Source organism: Molossus molossus, unplaced genomic scaffold (assembly GCF_014108415.1).
Source record: "Molossus molossus isolate mMolMol1 unplaced genomic scaffold, mMolMol1.p scaffold_m16_p_20, whole genome shotgun sequence".
Lineage (NCBI taxonomy): Eukaryota > Metazoa > Chordata > Mammalia > Chiroptera > Molossidae > Molossus > Molossus molossus.
Window position 1 is genome coordinate 18111160 of NW_023425356.1, and position 22980 is coordinate 18134139.

The following is a 22980-nucleotide window of genomic DNA, read 5'->3' on the forward strand; positions in this document are numbered from 1 at the left end:
CGTGGGTCGAAGCTCAACCACTGAGCCACACTAGCCAGCTGATATTATCTAAAGTTTATAGAAGAGTTATACAAGGAACTTCTGCCTGTATACCCTTTAGTCAGTTTCACTAATTGTTATATTTTGCTTTATGTGTGTATGTGTATGTATACATGTATATGTGCTAATATGTTGCTTACATATATACTCATGAATGTATATATACATATAAGCATATATAAATTAACATATACACGTAAATGCTTGTGTGTATATATAAATATATGTATGCATACATAAATATATGATATGTAATTAAATACATTGTTGCTATTATTATTTTGAACAAATTATTATCTGTTAGAGCAGTTAATAAGGAACATAAGTTTTTATTTTACTTTTAGTTATTTCTTCTCTGATGCTCTTCCTTCCTTTATGTTGATCTGAGTTTCTGACCTCCATCATTTCCTTCTCTCTGAAGAACTACTTTCAACATTTCTTATAAGGCAGGTGTAGGGGCAACAAATCCGCTCAATTTCTATTTGGCAAAGTCCTTCATTTTTTTTTTTTTTATCCTCACCTGAGGACATTTTTCCATTTTTTGTTCAGACAAAGTGGGAGGGAGAGAGAGGGAGGGAGGGAGGGAGGGAGAGAGAGAGAGAGAGAGAGAGAGAGAGAGAGAGAGAGAGGGAGAGAGAGAGAGAGAGAAACATTGTCATGAAAGGAACACATCGAGTGGTGCCACCCGCACAACCAACCAGGGCCAGGGACAAGCTGCAACCAAGGTACATGCCCTTAGCGGAAACCAAACCCGGGTCTCTCTGGGCCACCGGCCAATGCTCTAACCGCTGAGCCAAACTGGCCAGGGCTCCTTCATTTTTTATTTTTATTTTTTTGTTAATCCTCACCCAAGAATCTTTTTCCATTGATTAAAAAATTTATTTTCTTTATTGATGTTGGAGAGAGACATAGAAACATCAGTGAGAGAGAACATTGATTGACCTGACCTCCTCCTTCATGTCCCCACAGGGGATTTGACCCACAACCTGGGCATGTGTCCTGACCAGGAATTGAACCAGCGACCTCTTAGTGCATGGGTTGATGCTCAACCATCGAGCAACACCAGCCAGGCTCCATTAATTTTGAGAGAGAGAGAGAGAGAGAGAGAGAGAGAGACATTGATGTGAGAGACCCACATCGATAGATTGCCTCCTGCACTTATCCCAACTGGGCCAGGGATTGAACCTGCAACCCAGGTATGTGCCCTTGACTGGAATCAAACCTGCAACCCCTCAGTCTGCAGGCCAGCACTCTAACCACTGAGCAAAACCATCCAGGGCTGTTTTTCCTTCACTTTGGAAGGATACTTTTGCAGAGTACAGAATTCTAGGTGGGTTATTTTTTTCTCTCAATACTTTAAATATTTTACTCCACTCTCTTCTTGCTTGCATTGTTTCTGAGGAAAAGAGGAAATTCTTATTTTTGCTCTTTTGTAGGCAAGATGCTTTTCCCCCCACTGGGTTCTTTCAAGATTTTTTTTTTTATCTTTGGTTTTATTAAGCTAGACTATATATCCAGGCACAGTATTTATTTTTATTTTTTTTGTTAATCTTCACTGAGTATATTTTCTCCATTGATTTTCCGAAAGAGTGGAAGGGAGGGAGGGCGAAAGAGAGAGAGAACATTGATGTGAGAGAGACACATCAATTGGTTGCTTCCTGCATGCACCCTGACTGAGCCAGGGATTAAACCTGCAACCCGGGTACGTGCCCCTTACTGGGAATCGAACCCATGAACCTTTGGTGCACAGGCTGATACTCTAACCAATGAGCTACACTGGCCAGGGCCAGGTGTAGGATTTTGTTTTTGTTTTTAATTTTTTTGCATTTATCTTCCTTGGTGTTTGCTCAGCATCCCAATCCATAGGTTGGTGTCTGGCATTAATTGGGGGAAATTATCAGTCATTATTGCTTTTATTCTTGTCTCTCTTCTCCTTCTGGTATTTCCATTATATGTATGTTATACCTTTTATCGTTGTCTCACAGTTCCTGAATAATCTGGTTTTTGTTTTTTCTTTGATTTTTAGTTTTGGAAGGTGCTATTGTTATATCCTCAAGCTCAGAGACTCTTTTCTCAGCCACGTTCAGTCTACTAATGAGTCCATTAAAAGCATTCTCTATTTTTATAACAGTATTTTTTAAAAATCTCCAGTGCTTCTTTCATAAATGTTTTTTCTTTATTGATTTTTAGAGACAGAGGAAGGGAGAGGGAGAGAGAGATAGAAACTTCAATGAGAGAGAACATCGCTTGGTCACCTCCTGCATGCCCCACAATGGGGATCAGGCCCACAACCTGGGGATGTGCCCTGACTGGGAATTGAACCGATGACCTCTTGGTGCATGGGTCAATGCTCAACCAGTGAGCCACACCGGCCGGGCTCCAGTGCTTATTCTTTATTCTTACTTAGAACCTCCATCTCTGCTGACATTATCCATCTCTCTTTGCATGTTTTCTACTTTGTCCATTTGAGCCTTAGTGTATTAATCATAGTTGTTTTAAATTTCTGGTCTGGTAATTCCAACATTCCTGGCATATCTGAGTCTGGTTCTGATGCTTGTGGTGTCTCTTCAAGCTGTGTTTTTTGCCTGTTAGTGCTCCTTGCAATGTCTGCTGAAATCTAGACACGATGTCCTGTGTGAAAGGAAGGGCGGTAAGGAGGCATTTGGTGTGTGGTGAGGGAAGTGTTCTGCAGACTGTGATCAGGGTGCAGGGGAGCCCGGCTCCTGGACTGTGAACTTCACCAGTGCTTCTTAGTTCCCCGCTCCCTCTCCCTGGGATGGGACAGGACAGCTAGAGGGCTCTGAAGGCGGGATTTCCCTCCCCAGGTGTGGTAAACTGTGGTAAACAGTTTCTTCCGAGGGCAGGCCTTGTTGAGAAGGGAATGCTCTGGCATGTTTCAGAATCGCCCCTCCCCCCAGTGGAAGCATGAGGAGATATTTCTCTAATTTTCACTACGAAGAGCTCCCGGAGGTAAAAAGTCTGGCCCTGGCCAGGCAGCTCAGTTGGTTGGAGCGTCGTCCAGTACACCAAAAGGTTGCGTGTTCAATTCCTGGTCAGGGCACATACCTAGGTTGTGGTTCGATTCTGGTCGGGTCGTGTGCGGGAGGCAACCAATCGATGTTTCTCTCTCACACTGATGTTTTTCTCTCTCTCTCTCTCTCTCACTCCTTCTCTCTCTCTCTCTCTCTCTCTCTAAAAATCAGTGAAAACATATCCTCTGGTGAGGATGACGAAAAAAACCAAAAAAACCCAACTCAATAAAGTCTGGAGCCCTGCTATGCCTGTCCCCAGAGTTTTTAACTCTTTGACTTGTCCATGCTGAGCCTCTAGCAGACCGTCAGTTGCAGTTCAGGTCTCCTGCCTGCTCTGCCTCCTGTGGAGGTCTGTGCTCATCAGCTCCTGTTCTAGTGAGTTGTGACTCTCAGCATCCACCTCACTGTCTTCAGTTTTGGGGGAGATGGTTTGCTCTGTGACCTCATTCCTCTGACTTCTCAGTTTGTTTGTATTTTCACTTGTTAAGATGGAGTGATGATGTCTATGCTCCTTTCACACTGGACCAGAAACTGGAAATCCATTGATGATAATATTTTTATCTCCATCATCCCTTCTGTATTTATTAGTTAACCTTCTATGGTAGGGAATAGTTTTTATTTTTTATTAGTTAATTAATTAAAATATTTGTTTATCTCTTTATTTATCTATCGACTTTAATGGACTCAAGACTCATGGACCTACTTTGTTTAATGGATTATAATCTGTTTTGATGATTTATTTTAACACTCATAGCACTCAAATTAGCTTCCGTGTGCTTTGACATGTTCCCATTATTTTGGGGCACTTTCTTACTTTCTGATGTGAGAAGATATTCCAGATCTGTCTTGTATTTTTTCTGTCCCAGCGCTAAAACAATATGATTAAATTTTAATTCATTATTTTCCTTTGGGGGGAGGTTATTCTAGCTGAGGATGGAGTTCAGATGTGGAGTCCAGACTGGATTCTGTTTGTTGTGTTCACTGTGCTCTGCAGCACGTCCTCTGGGTGACACCATCAGCATTTCCCGTGCCAAGGGGTCATCAGTTCGTCTTCTTGGAATCCGCTGTTCTCCTTTGGTTTGACATTTCAGACCAGGATGTGATTCACACAGGTGCACTGATGTATCATTTTGATTTAGGTGATTGATTTATTTGGGTATGTTTGGTAAGAACTGTAGTTAACGCCCTAGTTAACTCAATATGCTCAGTCTAGTGATGGTTGGCTCTGTGCTTAGACCTTGTTAATTCTGCAGAGCATAGAACATGGTCCTGCTTTCACAAAGTTTTATATACTAGTAGGGAAGACAAGAAGAGCATGCACTAAGCCATGGCAAATGCCACATGAAAATATATAAGTCATCACCGCCATTCTATGGGTGCCAACAGTAAGTCTGCCAGTTCTGAGGAGGAAGTTGTGGACGAGGATAGAGAAGACATGCAAGACCCCACAGCTCATAACTGTCAGGACAGGAGGTCTTTGCAGACCCAGGATGAACTCTGTGCACATTTACCTTGCCTGGAAAGACAAACTGTTAAAAATTTTTTTTTTCTTTCTTTATTGATTTTAGAGAGAGAAAGAGGAAGGGAGAGGGAGAGATAGAAACATCAATGAGAGAGAACATCCATTGGCCACCTCTTGCATGCCCCCTACCGGGGATTGGGCCCACAACCTGGGCATGTGCCCTGACCGGGAATCGACCCGTCAACCTCTTGGTGCTTGGGCTGATGCTTCAACCGCTGAGCCACACCATCCAGGCAAGACAAACTATTTTAAAGGTCACCTTCCACACCCGAGTTGTAAATGTAATGGGACCCTGTCGGAAAGGGTGGGCCGCTGTAACCAAGCCTTGGGTCTCATGACATTTCTATACACAAGCATTCCTTGCAGCCTGGAACAGGGTGGTGGAGAAACAAGAGAGTGTGACCTTCTGTGATCCTCTGCCTTTCTTTCCCTCGCTGATGGTCCTAGAGCAGGGAGCTCTTACTCTGTAAAACTGCCCTGTGAGCTGTGTTTCCAGATCCTCGCAGAAAGAGTATCACTAGCAGAAAAGCATGCCAGGTTTTTATTCTGGCCCAACAATTTCATATTTCCACGCTGTCTACACTCTAGGTTGTAAATGCCTTGGAAGCAGAGTCCTGCATTCTATGTATTGGCACCCACCCCTCCATTGTATGTATTCATTGATTGATTGGTTTTCTGCAGCAACCTTGACTGCTTTGGGATGTGTGAGATGGGAGGTAGAGTGATGAGATTTGTTGATTTGTATAAATACAAAGCTTTTGCTGTGTTAGCTTAACCTTATGACCCTGGAGTGGCTCTAGACTTTCCCTTGTAGAAACAAAATCACTATAGCAGTTACAGACCTCACTTTTCCTAAACATTTTTTAAAAAACCACATTGTTCCTTATTCAAAAAGCAGATGGCCTTTTAGAAGAAGAGGGCTCCTATTTATCGAAAAGTCTCTTTTAAATGAAAATAAAACCATGGTCTAGATGATTTCTAATGTTAAGTTGTAGACAAACTCAGGGCAAGAGAGGTCTTCCTGGCAACCCAAAAATGTCACCATGTCGGTAGCTTCTATGCTGCCCACGAAGACGGCTTCCGGAAAGAGGGCTTGTGTTCTTCACACGCCGTCTTGGGCTTTCCTCTTGGGCCTGATGATTGCTGAAGCTGGGTTTGGTGTAATTCTTGCAGCCAAAGAGGTGTTGGAATTCTGCTCTCTTAATGCGAGGGGTAGGTGCTGGTGGAACTTGAAGGCTGTCCTGGACCCATTGAATCGTGCAGTGCTCCCAGCCGAGAAGTTCATGAGCATCACTTGTGAAAAACACCAGTTGGATTAAGGAAATCCCACAACCTGAAATGAATATCGGTTTGAATTATCAAGCCCAGAAATATTTCCTGTCTTTGAGATTTGCTGGTAGGTCATGTTCGCTTTAAGTTAAGGGGTTGGATTTTCTTGTAAGCATTTGAGCTCTCTTGCTATTTTCGATAATCAGCCCTCCACACACATATGCTTCGTCAGGAGCTGGAGCATCGTGAGTTTTGTTGACTTTGTCCTGTGCTGCATGAGGGTCTCCTCCTTGGCCAAGTGAATGCTCTTGATGAGTTTGCTCCCTTCTGTGATCAGGTTGTAGGGCTTTTGATGAGACATTGTTGTGTGTAATTCATCCTCATGTTAACAGGCATTCCTCCAAGTGACGACAAGATCTGTCCCGTGGTGGATGACGGCTCTCCCCTGGGATCTGCTGGGGACAGGCTGGTGCTTTTAGAACTGCCGTGTGCCTTGATCTTAATTTATCTGTTGTATTCAATGTCATTGGAAGCCGGGAAAAGGCCAAATACCTGACCTCTGTTCCAGGGCTGTGATATTGCACCCACTCTGAGCTTCTTTGATTCCTCTGATCCTTGCCTTGGCAAGCCAAGTAGGGGAACTCCTTGGCTTTCTTTGGTCCCCAAAGATTCATCTGATGTTGATTTGTGACATTTAGACTTCAAATTATAGTTTGATTTGATTGTAGGTTGGGGAAAAAGAAGGCTTTGATAGTGTACTTGGAAAGTAGCTGATCAGACTGAGGCTTTTCCAAGTGTCCTTGTAAAGATCAGTATTTCTCTGTTGTCACCTGGCTGTCATGGGACAGTTCTTGAGGGATAGGACATTGGGCTTTATTTGGTCATCCTGGTCATGAGAACTTAGAAGGGTGGGCAAGGGCTGCTATAGGCAGACTACATAGTTATGTGAAGTCCACTCCCACTCCAAATAAAAACCCTTTGGCCCCGTTTGTTTAGACTGTTTACTTAGAGTGAATTCAGCTCTGCTGAAATACTATCTACCTTTGTGGGGGCTGCCAGAAACTGTTCGCTGAATATTTTCCTGTAATAAAGAGGGAAATCGGTGACTTTCTTGAGCATGAAGACCAATAAACTTGAAAGAAAAGAGAAAGAAAGAAAGAGAGAAAGAAAGAAAGGAAGAGAGAAAGAAAGGGAGAAAGAAACAGAGAAGCTTGAAAGGCCCTGTGTGTGAAATATCAGTCCTGGGTGAGGATGTGGGTTTCAGATATCACCCATACGTGTGACATTGTACACGTTGTGGGCACTTAGCCTTTCTTGTGTGTCTTCTATTCCCATCTGGCATCTTCGTGTGTGAATTGTGAAATGATGGAAATGCATTTTTAAATGTGTTTAATAATTAGAATCAATGGCCTTAATGAATTTTGTCACAAAATACAGTCTTACAGAGAATATTCTCAGCTGTCCCCAGGCCAGAAACAAGTTCATGGCAGCATTAAAAAAAAAAAAAGTCAGTATTGGGTCTATATGTTTTAAAAAAATACCTCCCTTTTCTCCAGCCTCCTTTCTCTATCTCCATACTACTCGAGGAGGCCTGAGCTGGGCGTAGATCTAAATACAGGATGCGGCCCAGCCTGTGTGGCTTAGTGGTTGAGCGTCAACCCATGTACCAGGAGGTCACCAGTTCAATTCCTGGTCAGGGCACATGCCCAGGTTGTGGGCCAAATCCTCAGTGAGGGGCATGCAGGAGGTGGTCAATCGATGTTCTCTCTCATTGATGTTTCTCTCTCTCTCTCCCTCTCCCTTCCTCTCTCTCTCAAATCAATAAAGACAAAAAAATTAAAAAAAATTAAAAACAAGATGCACCATTCCTTTAGTGCTAAGGGCTTTTTTTTGGTGGTTTCCTGTGCATGGTTTTCTGAGACAGAAGAATCTCAAGTAAAAGAAGTACTTGAGCCCTGGCCAGTTTGGTTCAGCAGTTAGAGCATCGGCCTGCAGACCAAAGGGTCACGCGTTGGATTCCAGCCAAAGGTACCTGGGTTGCAGGTTCGATCCCTGGCCCTTGTCGGGGTCATGCAGGAGGCAACCAGTCGATGTGTCTTTGTCATATTGATGTTTTTCTCCCTTCCTCCCTCCCTCCCTTCCACTCTCTCTAAAAAATCAATGGGAAAATATCTTCGAGTGAGGATTAACAACAACAAAAAAGAAGTACGTGACTTCTGTCTTGTGGGCTCTAGTGCAGGTTCTTGGCCCCGGAAAAAGTCCCTGTCAGGCTTCCCAGAGCTCAAGAGTAGTTGTGACTGTTGCTGAGCCCCCGATGGCTCTCCCGCTGGGGAGGTTCAGCTGCGTGGTGAGGGTGCACTCCGGGCATTGGAGGTGTTTCCGGTTGTGTGAGGCCGGCTGCCCTGGAGACAGAGGGACTAAAGGCCTGGGGCTGACGGGTGGCCCCAGGACCGTAGAGAGTCTCAGAGAAGGAGGGGCCGGACACCGCTGTCAGTGAGGGCCTGGGCCAGGAGAGAACTCACTGGAAAGACTTGAGAATGGAGAGTCTTGGTTTTAATCTGAAGATGTGGTTGACTTTACGCAAAGAAACTTATTTTTAAAAATGACACTGCTGGCTATATGTGCGTCTCATCTTCCACCCCAGCGCCACAACCTCGTGAGCTGAAGGCAGTGCTGGAGTCACGCTTACCCTTGCCTGGCGGGGCAGAGTCCTCTCCTACTGCCGTAGGGGTGGCCTGGGCGAGGGAGGGCCTTGCAAGGGCCAAAGCTCTGGGGAAGCGGTGAGGCCGGTGTAGGGACAGACATGGGTCTGGGGAAGCGGCGAGGCCGGTGTAGGGCCAGACATAGGTCTGGGGAAGCGGCGAGGCCGGTGTAGGGCCAGGCATCGGTCTGGGGAAGCGGCGAGGCCGGTGTAGGGCCAGACATAGGTCTGGGGAAGCGGCGAGGCCGGTGTAGGGCCAGGCATCGGTCTGGGGAAGCGGCGAGGCCGGTGTAGGGCCAGGCATCGGTCTGGGGAAGTGGCGAGGCCGGTGTAGGGCCTGGCATCGGTCTGGGGAAGTGGCGAGGCCGGTGTAGGGCCTGGCATCGGTCTGGGGAAGTGGCGAGGCAGGTGTAGGGCCTGGCATCGGTCTGGGGAAGCGGCGAGGCCGGTGTAGGGCCAGGGATTAGTCTGGGGAAGCTGCGAGGCCGGTGTAGGGCCAGGCATAGGTCTGGGGAAGTGGCGAGGCCCGTGTAGGGCCAGGCATAGGTCTGGGGACGTGGCGAGGCAGGTGTAGGGCCAGGCATCGGTCTGGGGACGTGGCGAGGCTGGTGTAGGGCCAGGCATAGGTCTGGGGAAGTGGCGAGGCCCGTGTAGGGCCAGGCATAGGTCTGGGGACGTGGCGAGGCGGGTGTAGGGACAGGCATCGGTCTGGGGACGTGGCAAGGCAGGTGTAGGGCCAGGCATAGGTCTGGGGACGTGGCGAGGCAGGTGTAGGGACAGGGAACACTGACATCAGGCTGACGACCTTCAGAGTGCGTGGTGAAGACTGGCAGGGAGGGGAGCAGAAACAATTCTGGGCCCAGATCAACAGTGACCTTCATGTTTCACCAGCCAGGATCAGGAACAATGGGGTGTTGCAACCAAGGCCAAGAGGCGAAGCAGAAACAGCCCTGTGGCCGCAGCAGGTGGACTTTAATGACAGCCAAGGAGAGCTCAAGAGCATGTGGAGACCCTGCCAGCCAGAGGGAGGACCAGGGCCTGGGATTCCACAGATCTCCTGCCTGGGGCTCGGAGCCAGTGGCTGGTTATCGTTACTGAGCCCCCAGGCCTTTCTCCGCAGGAGCCGCAGGAGCCGCAGGAGCCGGGCAGCTCAGGCTGTTCCCCAGCGGAGGCCTGGCCCTGCCTCCGGCCCTTGGCCTGGCCGGTGTGTGGCGCTCAGTGGAGGGCTCTGCTGGGGATGTAGAACACCAGCCCGACGGGGCGGTCCCTCCTACCGTGTGAGATTAAACGTCGCCCATCGTTTTGTTACCCTTCTGACAGATGGAATTTGGGCATTTCTAGGCTTGGAGGAGGGAGAAGCTTTTCTCTGCTGTCAAGGAAATTTGTTCCAAACTAGGTGTTTCTTGACCTTCCCGATGGGGTGTTTTCCCTCGTTATTTGTTTTCTGGAGTATTCCGTTCTTACCACACAGCTAGGATGTGTGACATCTGAAGTGGGTAATGATCCGTCCTAGAGGCTGACATTTGTTGCAGAATGAGACTGCCCGTGTGTGTTGCGTGTGGGGCATTCATGTCAGAGGGCCACGTGGGCATGTTTCATGGCCCCATTTGACAAAGAACCAAGGTCACAGGCGGCTGTGGAGACCGACCCACCTGCCCCTCCCAGAAGAAACAGGACACGCGCTGTGGTTTTATACCGGCAAGCTTAGGGACACTGAGGCTGTTTCTCTTCTTGCTTTTCTTGGTGACGGTGTTTGAACTGTCCCTGTTGGAGAATGATGAGGGGAGACCCATCGTTATCAAGGTACAGAGATTCATTAAAAAAAAACAGTAACAGCAAAACCACATCAGCGGTCCTGCGGCTCAGGCCAGGACCACTGAACAGCCTTTTCCAGAAGCCTCAGCGTGGCCCTGCATTTGGACCTTGTTCTGAGGGAAGGTGCTTATACATTTTCTTTTGCTGCTATTGGCCAAGGGTCCAACATGGCTCAGGTCCCTGCCAGGTTTAAGGCCAAAAACTGAGACCACATTGTGGGGGCTTCTGCCCCAAGGATATATGAAGAGAGAGGTCATCTGTATATCAGTGGGTCCTGGCTCTGTGTCAGCCACCTTCTCCTTGGGTCCTTAGTCCTCAGACCCTTCCTGTCCCCTCCCAGTGCAGAACAGGTCAGATAGGGCCCTGCCCAGATGGAGCCTTAGAGCTCACATCAGCAGAGGAGTCTCCTTCACAGGTCACGTGCGCCCAGCCCCCGGGCTGCATGTTGCCGTGGAGGGTGACTCTGTTTCTGTCCCATAAGAGCAGTCCTTTACAACGTGTTTTTGAAGTTGTGAAACTCCTCCTGTCACCCTCCCTGTTCATTCTGTCCAGTTGTGCCATGTGGCCAGAATATACCAAATGAAAAGTGAAGTATTTATTGTGTGCTTATGCTAAGAGATGGTCTTTTTTTTTTTTTTTTTTTGTCCTCACCCGAGGACATTTTTCCATTTTTTGTTCAGGTAGAGTGGGAGGGAGAGAGAGGAACAGAGAGAGAGAGAGAAACATCGATGTGAAAGGAACACATCAAGTGGCTGCCACCCGCACAACCGACCAGGGTCGGGGACAAACTGCAACTGAGGTACATGCCCTTAGCGGGAACCGAACCCGGGTCTCTCAGGACCGCAGGCCGACGCTCTAACCGCTGAGCCAAACCGGCCAGGGCTAAGAGATGGTTTTTCAAGCAAGGTATTAGGATTTCATCTCCTGTCTGTACATTTGAATGCCAGTGTATTTCAAGGGCCTCAGAATGGGATAATTGAAGTTAGGACTATTTGGGGAATCTGGGTTGAGTGATTGGTACAGCTCTAGGGCATCAAAAAGAAGTTTAAGACCATCTTTACCTTGAGATTATTTGTGTAACTCAATCAGAGATCTGGAGACAGTCTGAATTTTGAATCACAATTTCAAAGCTTCTATGTTTTCTTCCGGTTTGCTCCCAGTTCTCAGGGTCCTGTGATCTGGACCACCCTGAGCCACCGAACCAGTGCTGACTGAGAGGCAGAAAAGGTAACACCTGCTTCTGTTGCCCTCAGACTCAAGGGCCTCAGCGGAGGACCTCCCGGCCAGGTCCCTGCCAAGGCCTTTTGCTTTCTTGAATGACTTGATCACACACTGATGGTTCAGGGCTGGGTGCTCCCCAGCTGGAGCCCTGAAATGCGTGCATGGCATGCTGGAGAAGGCAACTAACTTGAAAGAAACTCCCACGAAGTAAATCACCAGGACCGGATGGTTTTCATCCAAGAGTTGAGGAAGGAAATGAAGTGTGAAATAGCACAAATACTGATGAAGACATTAGTTCTCCATTAAAACCACAAATGTGTCAGAGCGGAGGAGGTTCGCTAACATGATGACCTTATTGCTACAGGACAGAGATTAGTGTCCTATCTGCTGCCTCTGGAAAGCCTGGTGCACTTGGAAAGAATGACACAAAATACAAACAATGTCACAGTAGCCTTTGTCACCTTAAATCAAGTAAGGGGGACAGCATGGCAATCCATGCACGGCAGCGTTTTAATCCAAAGCATGGAAAGAGTAAGACATTGAGGATGAAACTGTGGGGTGCTGTCTTTCCTCCTGTGCCCGAGGCAGACATCACTAATCAATCCGGCACTCTTCTCTCTAAGCTTGGATTGGTCCTCATACTCTTTCATTTTGTGCTTTCAACTGCCACCCTCAAATGACCAGAGTTGACATATATGTTAAAACTCACTCACCCTCTTTGCCTAAGAGGATGTATTTTATCACGGACCATATTGGCTCATAATTAAATTGTAAATCATGGCACAGAGGAAGCCCTTCCCTGGTCGTTGGCGTTAGGACCATGACAAGAAACATGCCACATTCTTTCTTCTAAAGGCTGAGTTAGCAGAACATCTATCTCCAGGGACAGCAGTTTTGTGAGAACTGAATCCAGATGTGTGAGCCCTGCCCGAGCCAGGGGAGGGTCTCTGGGAAAGCAGGGAATCACTTCCCCTGCGGCAGTAAGCAGCCTGCCTCGGAAGGTCCGTCTGGGAAACGAGAATCAGCAGCATCGCCCTTTCCTACGCGTGTCCTTGTACTGTGTCCTTGTACGTGGTTGTCCGGCCGCAGCAGCAGCTCTGTGGGGCTCAGATGTGAGGAAGGCTTTGAGAGAAGACTACACAGAGGCCTAGAGAGAGGACACAGGAATGTTGGACCCTGGGGAAGCTGAGTCACTTGGTGGAAAACCCGAGGTTTCACTGGGACTGGCCTTTATTTCAAAGGGAGCAGAAGGCCAGGGACTCCCAGGGGCTACGCACAGCTGTGGGTTGAACAAAGCCTCTGGTCACTGGTGATGATTAAAGTGATTTGGCTACGATCACTATCCTACAGCCCAGTGACCTCTATATCGAGGGGTGTGCGATAGGGCAGGTCTCCTGGAGTGGACTGAAATCTGATCATTTGAAGAATGAATTGCCTGCTCCATTAGGGCCTGGGGCTATTTTGCTTGATCAGTGAAAAGTTGCTACATAATTTGATTAACAGAGAATCAGAATACAGTAACATGCGCTTAGCATGGGAGAGAAGACCCTGATGGTCCTATGACTTCTCGTGGATAATTCAGGATCTTTATACCATAGGGTTGTCCCTGGGGGCTGGGCAGGTGCTATGGTTCAGGGCCACCCCCCAGCAGTGACATGATGGCAGCCAGTTGGTCAGCAGACCCGGGTGCTTTCCCTCCCTCCACCATTAGGTACCCTGGTGACCTTGGTCACATCGAGTGGAGTCACAGGTCATGGGGCGAGATGCGGGGAGGACATTCGTCTCGCTCTGCCTCACAGGAGCCAGGGACTGTCCTTTCCTTCTGAGGCCGAGGCGGCAGTTGCTCAGGACGCGTAGATGAAGTGAGCAGCAGGAGAGGCGCAGACGAGTAGCAGGAGGGAATCCAGGTCCCAGCAGCAGGTCTCCCTTCACCGCTCTGCGCCTGCGCCTCAGGTCCCTGTCTGCAGCGGCCGAGGAGTAAGCGCGGCGGAGCGCGGGGTCTGCAGCGCAGGGAAACCTCCGTGGGCGAGATGGTGAGATGTGCGGCTGCTGACCGGCACTTCCAAGGCACCGCAGTTCTCCAAGTGCTTTCGTTTCCATGATGCCACCCTGCCGAAGACTCACCGGGTTGGGTGAGCGGTAGAATTTCTTAACCACTTTTCACAGATGTGTCGACTGGGACTCAGCTAGATGGAGAGGCTTCCTCAAGGTCAGATCAAGGTCAGCACGAGGGCTGCCGCTCCTGTCTTCTGACTCTGAGTCCAGGGTTCCTTTCGTCAGAGAATGGTGGAGAATGGAGAGTTTATTTATAATGACAGTAGAGTCTTGGACGTCACAGGGTGATAAAAATAGACGGCGAGGGCAGGAGGTTCTGGGGCAAACAAACTGAGCTGCCCAAGGTGTTCTCGCGGGCAGGCGGGCGGTGGCCTTCAGGAAAGCCTTGGCAGTCCCCGGGCAGCGTCACCTTCCCACTGTGCCCAGCTTTCCCTGAAGAGCGCCCCGGAGTGGGGGCGGGGGACTTCTTGTGAAGTGTGGGGCCAAGGACTGAGAGCACCTCCCTGGTGAGGGGACTCGCAGTGTGGGTCACAATAGCACACTTCCAGCCTGGCAAGCCCTGGGTCCCTGTGCTGCTGAGGTTTTGCTGCGGGGCCGGGGGAAGGAGAGCAAGAGAGGCTGCGAGAGGACACAGCCAGGCCGAGGGCGAAGCCTCATTTTCATGCATGCATAGATAATTTATCTTCATAAATATTAATATCACATTTATTAATAATTTTTTTTTTTAATCCTCACCCGAGGACATTTTTGCATTTTTCACTCAGATAGAGTGGGAAGGAGAGAGAGGAAGAGAGAGAAACATCGATGTGAAAGGGACACATCGAGTGGCCCCCACCCACACGACCCAACCAGGGCCGGGGACAAACTGCAACCAAAGTACGTGCCCTTAGCGGGAACCGAACCCGGGTCTCTGTGGACCGCAGGCTGACGCTCTAACCGCTGAGCCAAACCGGCCAGGGCACATTTATTAATAATTAATCATCATAATAATCCCCTACTTCCCCAAATGATTTGCTGTGGATTCTAGTAAGGAAAAACCCATTTATACATATCTGTATATGTGGTCGAAATCAAGATCAAAGGGAGTTAATGGGACGCACACAGAACGTTTGGGTGGGGCCGCACAGAGGGACGCAACCACGTTGTCTCCACGAAAGAGACTGAATATATTTTGTTAAGATGCAGCACTGTATTTTGTGTCCTATTCTTTGGAATATATCTCCCACTGGAAATGTCTGGCTGAGGGAAAATGCTGTACACGACAGCAGAAGGGAGCTTGGGAAGTGGACGTTTGTCCCTCCTGAGAAAAACCTGTGCAGCTAGTGGTCCTCATCTTTCTCAGGTCATAGGTTCCTGGGGAATCCTATAAACCCATAGTTCTCTTCCCAGGAAAACGCAAGCTCCCACGAATGTGACTTACATGTTTAGGTTGCTTAGAAACTCCCAGAGCCCGCCCATAGACTAAAGGTTAATAAGCTCTTCATTTAAAAAATTAAAAAATTATGGAGAAATTTTTCCTCTACAGAAAGATTCATTACATGCGGGTGAGGGGATTGTGATGGAAAATGTAGGTATGTAGCCAGTGTTCCACAAAACACTCCGATTTCTGTGAAATTCCCTAGCCTGTATGCAGTCATTGTACATTTCACTTACACTTTTTCTTAGTCTTTTACTGGTTCTTTCAAAGATCCTATAGTGTGTGTAATTTGTATCTGATAATACAAGCAAAATTTGGTATAATAAGGAAAATCTGCCTTTACTCTTAAATCCATTTTGATTACATGTAGAATATAGCATATAAAGTAATACTTTAATATATACAACAGCCCACACGCCATCAATAAGATCTCATCCTCCAGACTTGTGAATTCTTGGAAAAAATTACTTCCACATGTTCCTAAAACTACTTAAGATTTTTGACTGGTTGGTGGTCTATTGATTCTAAATATCTGACCTGTCAAAACGCCATCTTTAAACTTCAGTGATGCATAGAGATTTGGAATTAGCGGGCTGAATTTATTACAGAACAAAGGGAGGTGATGATTAACACACCCATCTGAGCGGTAGGGGGGAAAATAATCCTTGAATGGATTAGATGCCATGATCCTAAAACCACATTCTCTGAATGTTGGGTCCTTGCCCAGAAACAGGGAGAGGCCAAACACTGATGCCTTTTATATGACACTGTATCTCCATGGAACTGATCAGGAACACTGGGGCTGAGCGTTTCGGGTCCATTGGGGAAAAACCTTTCTCTCTCCTGGGGTCTCGCAGAGGGGAGGACCGAGACCATTCTGTGTAGTGACTCTCAAAACTGAGAGCCCGTTCAATTAGTGTCCAGTTATCAGCCTGCCTGCCTGGGTGGGGGTTCCATTAAAATGTGAACGAATGAGCTCTTATTTTATTTTTTACTACTAACCAGGAATCCCTTACACATTTTTTTGAACAGTAGGCTACTTTCAAGGCTGGCACAGGCACTGCCAAGATGAAGTGATTCGTGTTGCCCTGTCCCACTAGAAGCCACGAGTCATGGGCAGGTTCTCTCTGCTGACTGCCAATATCTGGTAGATTCTGAATTGCCAGCATGTAATTCCAGGGAAATTGATCTTTGTAGGAATAGTCCATGAACACAGAGCACTAAACCCATTTTCTGGTTGATTTTCCCATTATTTTCTCTGGCCTCTGCCATGCCTTGCAAGCTTTATAAAAGGCATGGGTTTTGCAAGTAACCTCATATAATAGCATGGGTAAAGACTGACTCTCTGAGAGAGGCCTCCAACAGAGAGTTCCTTCCTGAGAAGAGAATAGACCATTAGGAAAGTCACTGTGACCCCCATTCCCTGGGAGGAGGAGCATTTGAATCACAAGCCCAGGTGCTCAGGAAATCTCCTGTCACTCTGAGATGGGCTGAGACCTGGTGCCATGTCCGAAGCTTCTAAATACAGTTCAGGCTGGGTCATCACGACAGATGCAGAACTGGCACCACTACAGGGACCGAAGTGGGAACTCTGACAGTGCTTAAATGCCACAGCCCCTAGGCTCCAAGTCTTCCTGGGCTGGGACTGGGAGAGGCGGTGCAGAGCCTTATGGGAGGAGGGAAGGAGCAAGTTTGGCAAGGAAATCCTGCTCCTCCAGAAGGCAGCAGCCACGCAGCCACACTTCAGCTATTTTAGAAGTGGTCAGTTTCTGAATTGCTGACACACTTGGAGGACACTGGCTCGTCAATGGTCATTCTGACCCTTCAAGGTAGGTAGGCCTGGGAAGAGACAGAGGCGTGCTGTGGCCAAGGTGGTGGCTGAGGAATGAGTGGAATTAAGTGAGCTCATGGGGATGACTCAAGGAGTCAGGAATGGAGGTAGGAATAATATGTCGACTTTGGGATCCCCAGGTCGGCCTTTTCACAGCAGCCCGTGTTAGGCAATTCCTTACCTTGCCCCACCCTCTTCTTTTTGGCCTTCACCAAAAATCTACCCTGGGGTTAGCTTCCTTTGACGGCTCATTCTCTTCTGGGGAGGGCTTTAGAGGAAGAAAAGAGACAGGAGAGGGGTCTAGTGGCCTGGGATGTGAGGGGGATTCTAAGTTTTGTGAACGTCCCAAGCTGGGGTTGGTGAGTTGTTAATATAAAGACACTGCAATGAATGCAATTGATCCGGCGTATTTGTTTCACTGTTAGTGCTGGCCCCAGGCTCCCAGTGAATCCCTTTATGTTGTCCAAGCATTTGACTTCAGGGTTTCTGAAGGTAGTGTGGGATGGGGATGAGCTCAAGCTCTGGAGTGAGATCACGGTTCTTCTCTTCTCGTTGATGTTTTGGGTGGGTGTTGCTGGGCAGACCTCTCCCTCATGCCCTCTGGGAGACTCTGAGGCACTAGACCTTTTCTGTCCCCTCAGTGTGTATTTCTCTTGTCCTGAGCCAGAGGGTGAGTGCTCCTGACAAGGGTGTCAACTCGGAGTCAGGGGGCCCTGCAGCCTCCCAGTTGTCTTGCGTCTTTCCCATGGCTCATGGAGCAGTGCTTGTGGGCTGCTCTGCTGCTTCCGCCCAGGTCGGTCTCTCTGCTTCTCTGTTCAAGGCCAGGGTTTGCTTCCCTGGCTGTATTTCCTTACTGAAGACCCAACATGCATCTTTTCTCAACGGACCACCCCGTTCTCTCTCTTTTCAGATTCTAGTCATTTTCTTTCTCAAATAGTGTGGGGCCAGGAGAGCGTCGCTGAGGTAGACCGCACAGAACAGGCTCTTTGCTAGTGTTTTCCCGATGTCTTGGCTTTACCTCCTGCCTTTCTGCAGTCTTTGCTCCAGGCCCCGGATTACTTCTTTTTGCTTTTTTTGTTAATCCTCACCCGAGGATATTTTTCTACTGATTTTTAGATAGACTGGAAGGGAGGGAAGGAGGAGGAAGAGGAGAGAGAGAGGGATCTGAGAGAGACACATTGATTGGTTGCTTCTTGCAGGACACCCACCGGGGTAGGAACCGAACCTGCCACCCAGGAGCGTGCCCTTGACCGGGAATTGAACCCAAGACCCATTGGTCTGTGGGCTGATGCTCTAACTGCTGAACCAAACCAGCAAGGGCAGCCTGGGGTTATTTCCTTCACCATGTGATCGCTTTCTGTTCTACATTAAAATTTTTCTTTATTAGGTTTTGCTTTTTTCCATTTGAAAGACAGGGAAAAATCTGGGGAAGATCTAACCCTGTGGTCACCTGCCTTTCCAAATGATGGAAGGAACTAGCAGTTAGTCTACACCTACCGTGTGCCAGGGCTCGACTGCCAGCCATCAGCATACCCGCCGTTATGCTAAGGAGATACATTAAATCGTTTGCCTGAGGGCACACAGCTGGCTCTGTGTGATGCTGAAGGACTTGCTCTTTCCCTTCCTGGCAGCTTCTCTGGAAACCCCACTTCACTGCAGACAGTCAGGACACCAAGGGTGCGGAGGGTGCGGCAGCTGTCTCTACAGGAGTCCTCGTGTTCCTGGAGAGGACATTTCTGCCGCCCTCCCTGCCACCCCCAACGGCCTCCCCAGATCCGGCACCGGGGGAAACAGCTTGCTCCTTTCCCCATGTTATCCTGAGGGCCACAGGCACCTGAGTTACTATCTGAGAATTCTCTAGGTGCCTGACCTTGACTCCAAATCATAGGAGTGACTGAATTCACTTGATGCCCCTGGAAGGTTGCAGGTCAGACCCTGCCAATCAGTTTTAACACAGCTCATTGTTGTGGAAGGAAAAGCTAGTGGGATTCCAATAGTTCAGACTGTGTGTGGAGGTGACCTTTCTGGGATTCCACTGGGAAGATGGCATTCAGTGAACACAACTCATTATTAGGTATATGTTGGTCTCTTAAAGAAGATCAGCCCTGGTCGGTTTGGCTCAGCGGTTAGAGCGTCAGCCTGCGGTCCAGAGAGACCCGGGTTCGGTTCCCGCTAAGGGCACGTACCTCGGTTGCAGTTTGTCCCCGGCCCTGGTTGGGTTGTGCGGGAGACAACCACTTGATGTGTCCCTTTCACGTCGATGTTTCTCTCTCTCTCTCTCTCTTTCTCTTTCTTCCTCCCACTCTGAACAGAAAATGGAAAAATGTTCTCGGGTGAGGATAAAAAACAAAAACAAACAAGCAAAAAAATAAATAAATAAAAAGAAGATCAGAAGAGTAGCACTCCAGATTCTTCAGCTTTCCCTCCTCCCAGCTCTTCTCTGGCCACACTCTTTTCTTGCTTGGTTAAACATACAGCCTTCCTTTTCTTCCCTCCCTCCCTCCCTCCCTCCCTCCCTCCCTCCCTCCCTCCCTCCCTCCCTCCCTCCCTCCCTCCCTCCCTCCCTCCCTCCCTCCCTCCTTCCTTCCTTCCTTCCTTCCTTCCTTCCTTCCTTCCTTCCTTCCTTCCACTAAAACAACATTTACTGAGGGCATAATAGGTACCAGACCCTGTCCCAGGTGTTGAATGTACAAGAGGAATAACACAGATGTGGTCTGAATTGCTTGCTGTTCTCTAAACCCATCGGGTAGACTTCATCGCCACGCCTCTGCCGCAGAGTTACCTTTCCTGCAGACCCTTCTTCTTCCTCCAGCTCTGCCTGTTCTTGCAGACATCTCTTCATTAGGCCCCGAGAAGACCCCTGGTCTGGAAGAGGTGCTTCTCCCATAGCATGTTGTTGACACTACTATCAGATGATGATACGTGAAAATTAACATTCATATATTCTTTTTACTATTGAAAAAGTATTTACAGAAACACACAGTCACGCACACTTTGCTAGTGATTCATAAAAATTTCACAAAGTGGCAGTAGTAATCTCCTTATTTTACAAATGATAAAACTAAGGCTTAAAAACATTAAGGGACTTGTTCAAGATTAGTTGGAACAGGAGGAAGTGAGGTTTGGAACTCCGTCTCCGATGTGCTGTGTGCTGTGACGGACTTTGACTGTTCTAGTAGTATTAGCTTATGTAGTGACTTGTCCTGTCTCCTGAGGGGCTTTGTAAGTTCCCGAGGAAACAGATCACATCTTATTCAGTTTTGTGCCCCTCACAGCACCTGGTGCATTGCCAGGCCCAAACTAGATAAGCAGTAAGTATTTGCTGAGTAAATGATTGATTGAATGGATGAAGTCAAAAGATTACTGGAAAGGTTATTATATAACCTTTATATATGGTTACATGGCAGTCATGTAGCTCTTATAGTCATAAAACAGGATAGGATGGTCCTCTGAGTTTGGCTTCATAGATTGGATGGATTTTTTTTATCCTTACCCGAGGACATTCCTGCATTTATCTTCAGACAGAGCGGAAGGGAGAGAGGAGCGAAGAGAGAGAGAGAGAAACATCGATGTGAGAGAGACACATCAACTGGCTGCCACCCACATGACCCCAACCAGGCCCAGGGACAAACTGCAACCAAGGTACGTGCCGAACCCAGGTCTGTCTGGTCCCTGAGCCAACGCTCTAACCGCTGAACCAAACTGGCCAGGGCGGGTGTATTTTAATTTATTACCCGCCCCCACTGTTTACTCCCCATCTACCCCCTTCACGACCACCTGCCCCCTCACCTCCACAGTCATCACACTGTTGTCCATGCCCAGGAGTTCTTTCTCTCTCTCTCTTTTTTCTTTCTTTCTTGTTCAGTCAAGTTGGGTGGATTTTAAACCACACGTAGCTGGTGGTCTCCCAAGTACAATTTGCAGAGCATTGCATATTCCTGACTGTACTCAAATGTCCTACTTACATGTTTGAAATTGCCACCTCCAAAGGGACCGTCTCCAGAAGTCCTGGTCAAATTACACTTGTTGCTTAGAAATTGCTTCGTTCTTCCCTTTTAGGTTATTTGCACAAATTTGTTTACTTGTCGGTGCACAGTGAGAATATCCTAACAAGGTATAAGGCAAGTTCTTCCAGGGCCTTCGGCAGGGGAGGGCTTCCTTTCACTTCATGGACCTTTAGAGACCACCATGGCACGCGTCTGACAGCGGTGGCAAGTAGCTGTGACTGCAAAGAGCAAACAGGCGCTGGCTTGGGGACTCATGTGTCACTTCTCCCAGGAAAAATGCCAGGAGCCTCGGGAGGGCCCGTGTTGACAGCTGCTGGCCTGACATAGACTGGTAAATCTTGAAGACCACCCGGTCAACTAGGATCCCCTTCTGGAGGACCTCTGGTGCAAGAGGTTTTAGCCGGAATATTGTCATGTAGCTTGTGAGCAACTTTTGATTATTCTATTTATGCGTTTTCTGTGCTTTCGTCAGAAACATTTTCTGAACCAGCATTGGACTCAGGAATTTTAATTCTGGGGGGAGAGTGAAATAAGATATTTGAAATAAGGACCATTCTGGAAAATCCAGGACTCGTAGGTATCCTTATTTTTTCTTGGTCTTCCTGATTAACTTGACTATTGGCATATAGCCTTATATGTTAATTTGATACACACTGTTTATAAAGTGCTTTCGCATACACTGTTATCAAATTCATTCTCCCCAAGTATAGAGATGCATTTAAAATGATCAACAACTTTTGGGCTCTGAACTCTGACCTGAGTTAATCCTAAATAAACCAAATTTTGCACATGTAGGAACTATTTCAGCTGCCTTTTTTGGCTTTCAATGCCGTAATGACACATCTTCCAGTGGTATTCTGTACCTTCTTATGTTATTTTGCTTGTGGTCTAGGTCAAAGCATGATTGGACATTGACTGTGATCTTCAGTGATCTGTCACATTTGGATGTTTTTCCCAGGGGGAACTGGGGACAGGAAATAAAATACAGCAAAAGAGAGCCTTTACCATTGTATGTACTTATTAAAAAATGTTAAAGTTTGTGCCCTGGCCAGTTTGGCTCAGTGGTTGGAGCATCGGCCCGCAGACCGGAGAGGCCCGGGTTTGGTTCCCGCTAAGGGCACGTACCTCGGTTGCAGTTTGTCCCCGGCCCTGGTTGGGTCATGTGGGTGGCAGCCACTCGATGTGTCTCTCTTGCATCGATGTTTCTCTCTCTCTCTTCCTCCTCTCTCCCTTCCACTCTATCTCAAGATAAATACAAAAAAAAAAATGTCCTTAAGTGAGGATAAAAAAAAAATGTTAAATTTTGTGACGAAACCCAAAATATTCATGAACCTAGCTACCATGCTGCTGAGAAAGGCAGAGTTCCATATGACCTTGGTTGGAATTTTCTCCTCTCCCCAAAGAACTGACAGTGTTTTAATTTCCAGAGTTCTCTTCTGACTGAGCAGCCTGAACATCAGTTCTGCATTGCCAGGTTCAGAGTGGGAAGCAGGTCTGGTTCTGAAGATGGGCAGAGCATCACCTTGTATCAGACTAACTCAGGTCCTGCTCCGCTACCTCCTAGTTACGTAATGTGGGAAAAGCCCTTTCATCTCGCCAAGCCTCCGTGGCCTCGTGTATAAAATGGCAGCAATGTTGCCTGCATTCTAGGGTTTTCTGTGAAAATTGTATGAGATAATAGAGATAACTTTCTAATGTCTTGCCTGTTACTTCTATCCTGCCCTCCCCCCCTTTAAAACTTTTTTTCTCTTTCTTTATTAATTTTAGAGACAGGAAGAGAGAGGGAGAGAGAGAGAGAGAGAAACATCAATCAGAGAGAACATCGATTGGCCACCTCCTACGTGCCCCCTCACTGGGGATCTGGCCCACAACCTGGGCATGTGCCCTGACCAGGAATTGAACCAGCGACCTCTTGGTGCATGGGTCGACGCTCAACCACTGAGCCACACCGGCCAGGCTTCCCTCACTTTTTTTGCTTCAGGCGTCAAAGCATTCTGGAGCCCTCGAAGCTGAACCTGTAATGACATGGAGCCTCTGTCTGAGCAACAAGAAACATATAAAAATCATTGCT

At 47.8% G+C, this 22980-nt stretch overlaps 1 protein-coding gene across 2 annotated transcripts in view; it reads left to right on the forward strand.

The window, feature by feature from the left end:
- The window catches only part of TBX15 (T-box transcription factor 15), a 104598-nt gene that overhangs the window by 30376 nt on the left and 51242 nt on the right, over window positions 1-22980 (forward strand). Inside the window, exon 1 of one of the 2 annotated variants that reach the window (XM_036273614.1) lies at window positions 16807-16900. The exons of the other annotated variant lie outside the window; for it this stretch is intronic. Coding sequence (XP_036129507.1) covers window positions 16879-16900 — 22 coding nt within the window. The 5' untranslated portion in view covers window positions 16807-16878. Of the gene's footprint in view, window positions 1-16806; window positions 16901-22980 lie in introns of those variants that run through there. 2 annotated transcript variants of the gene reach the window in all.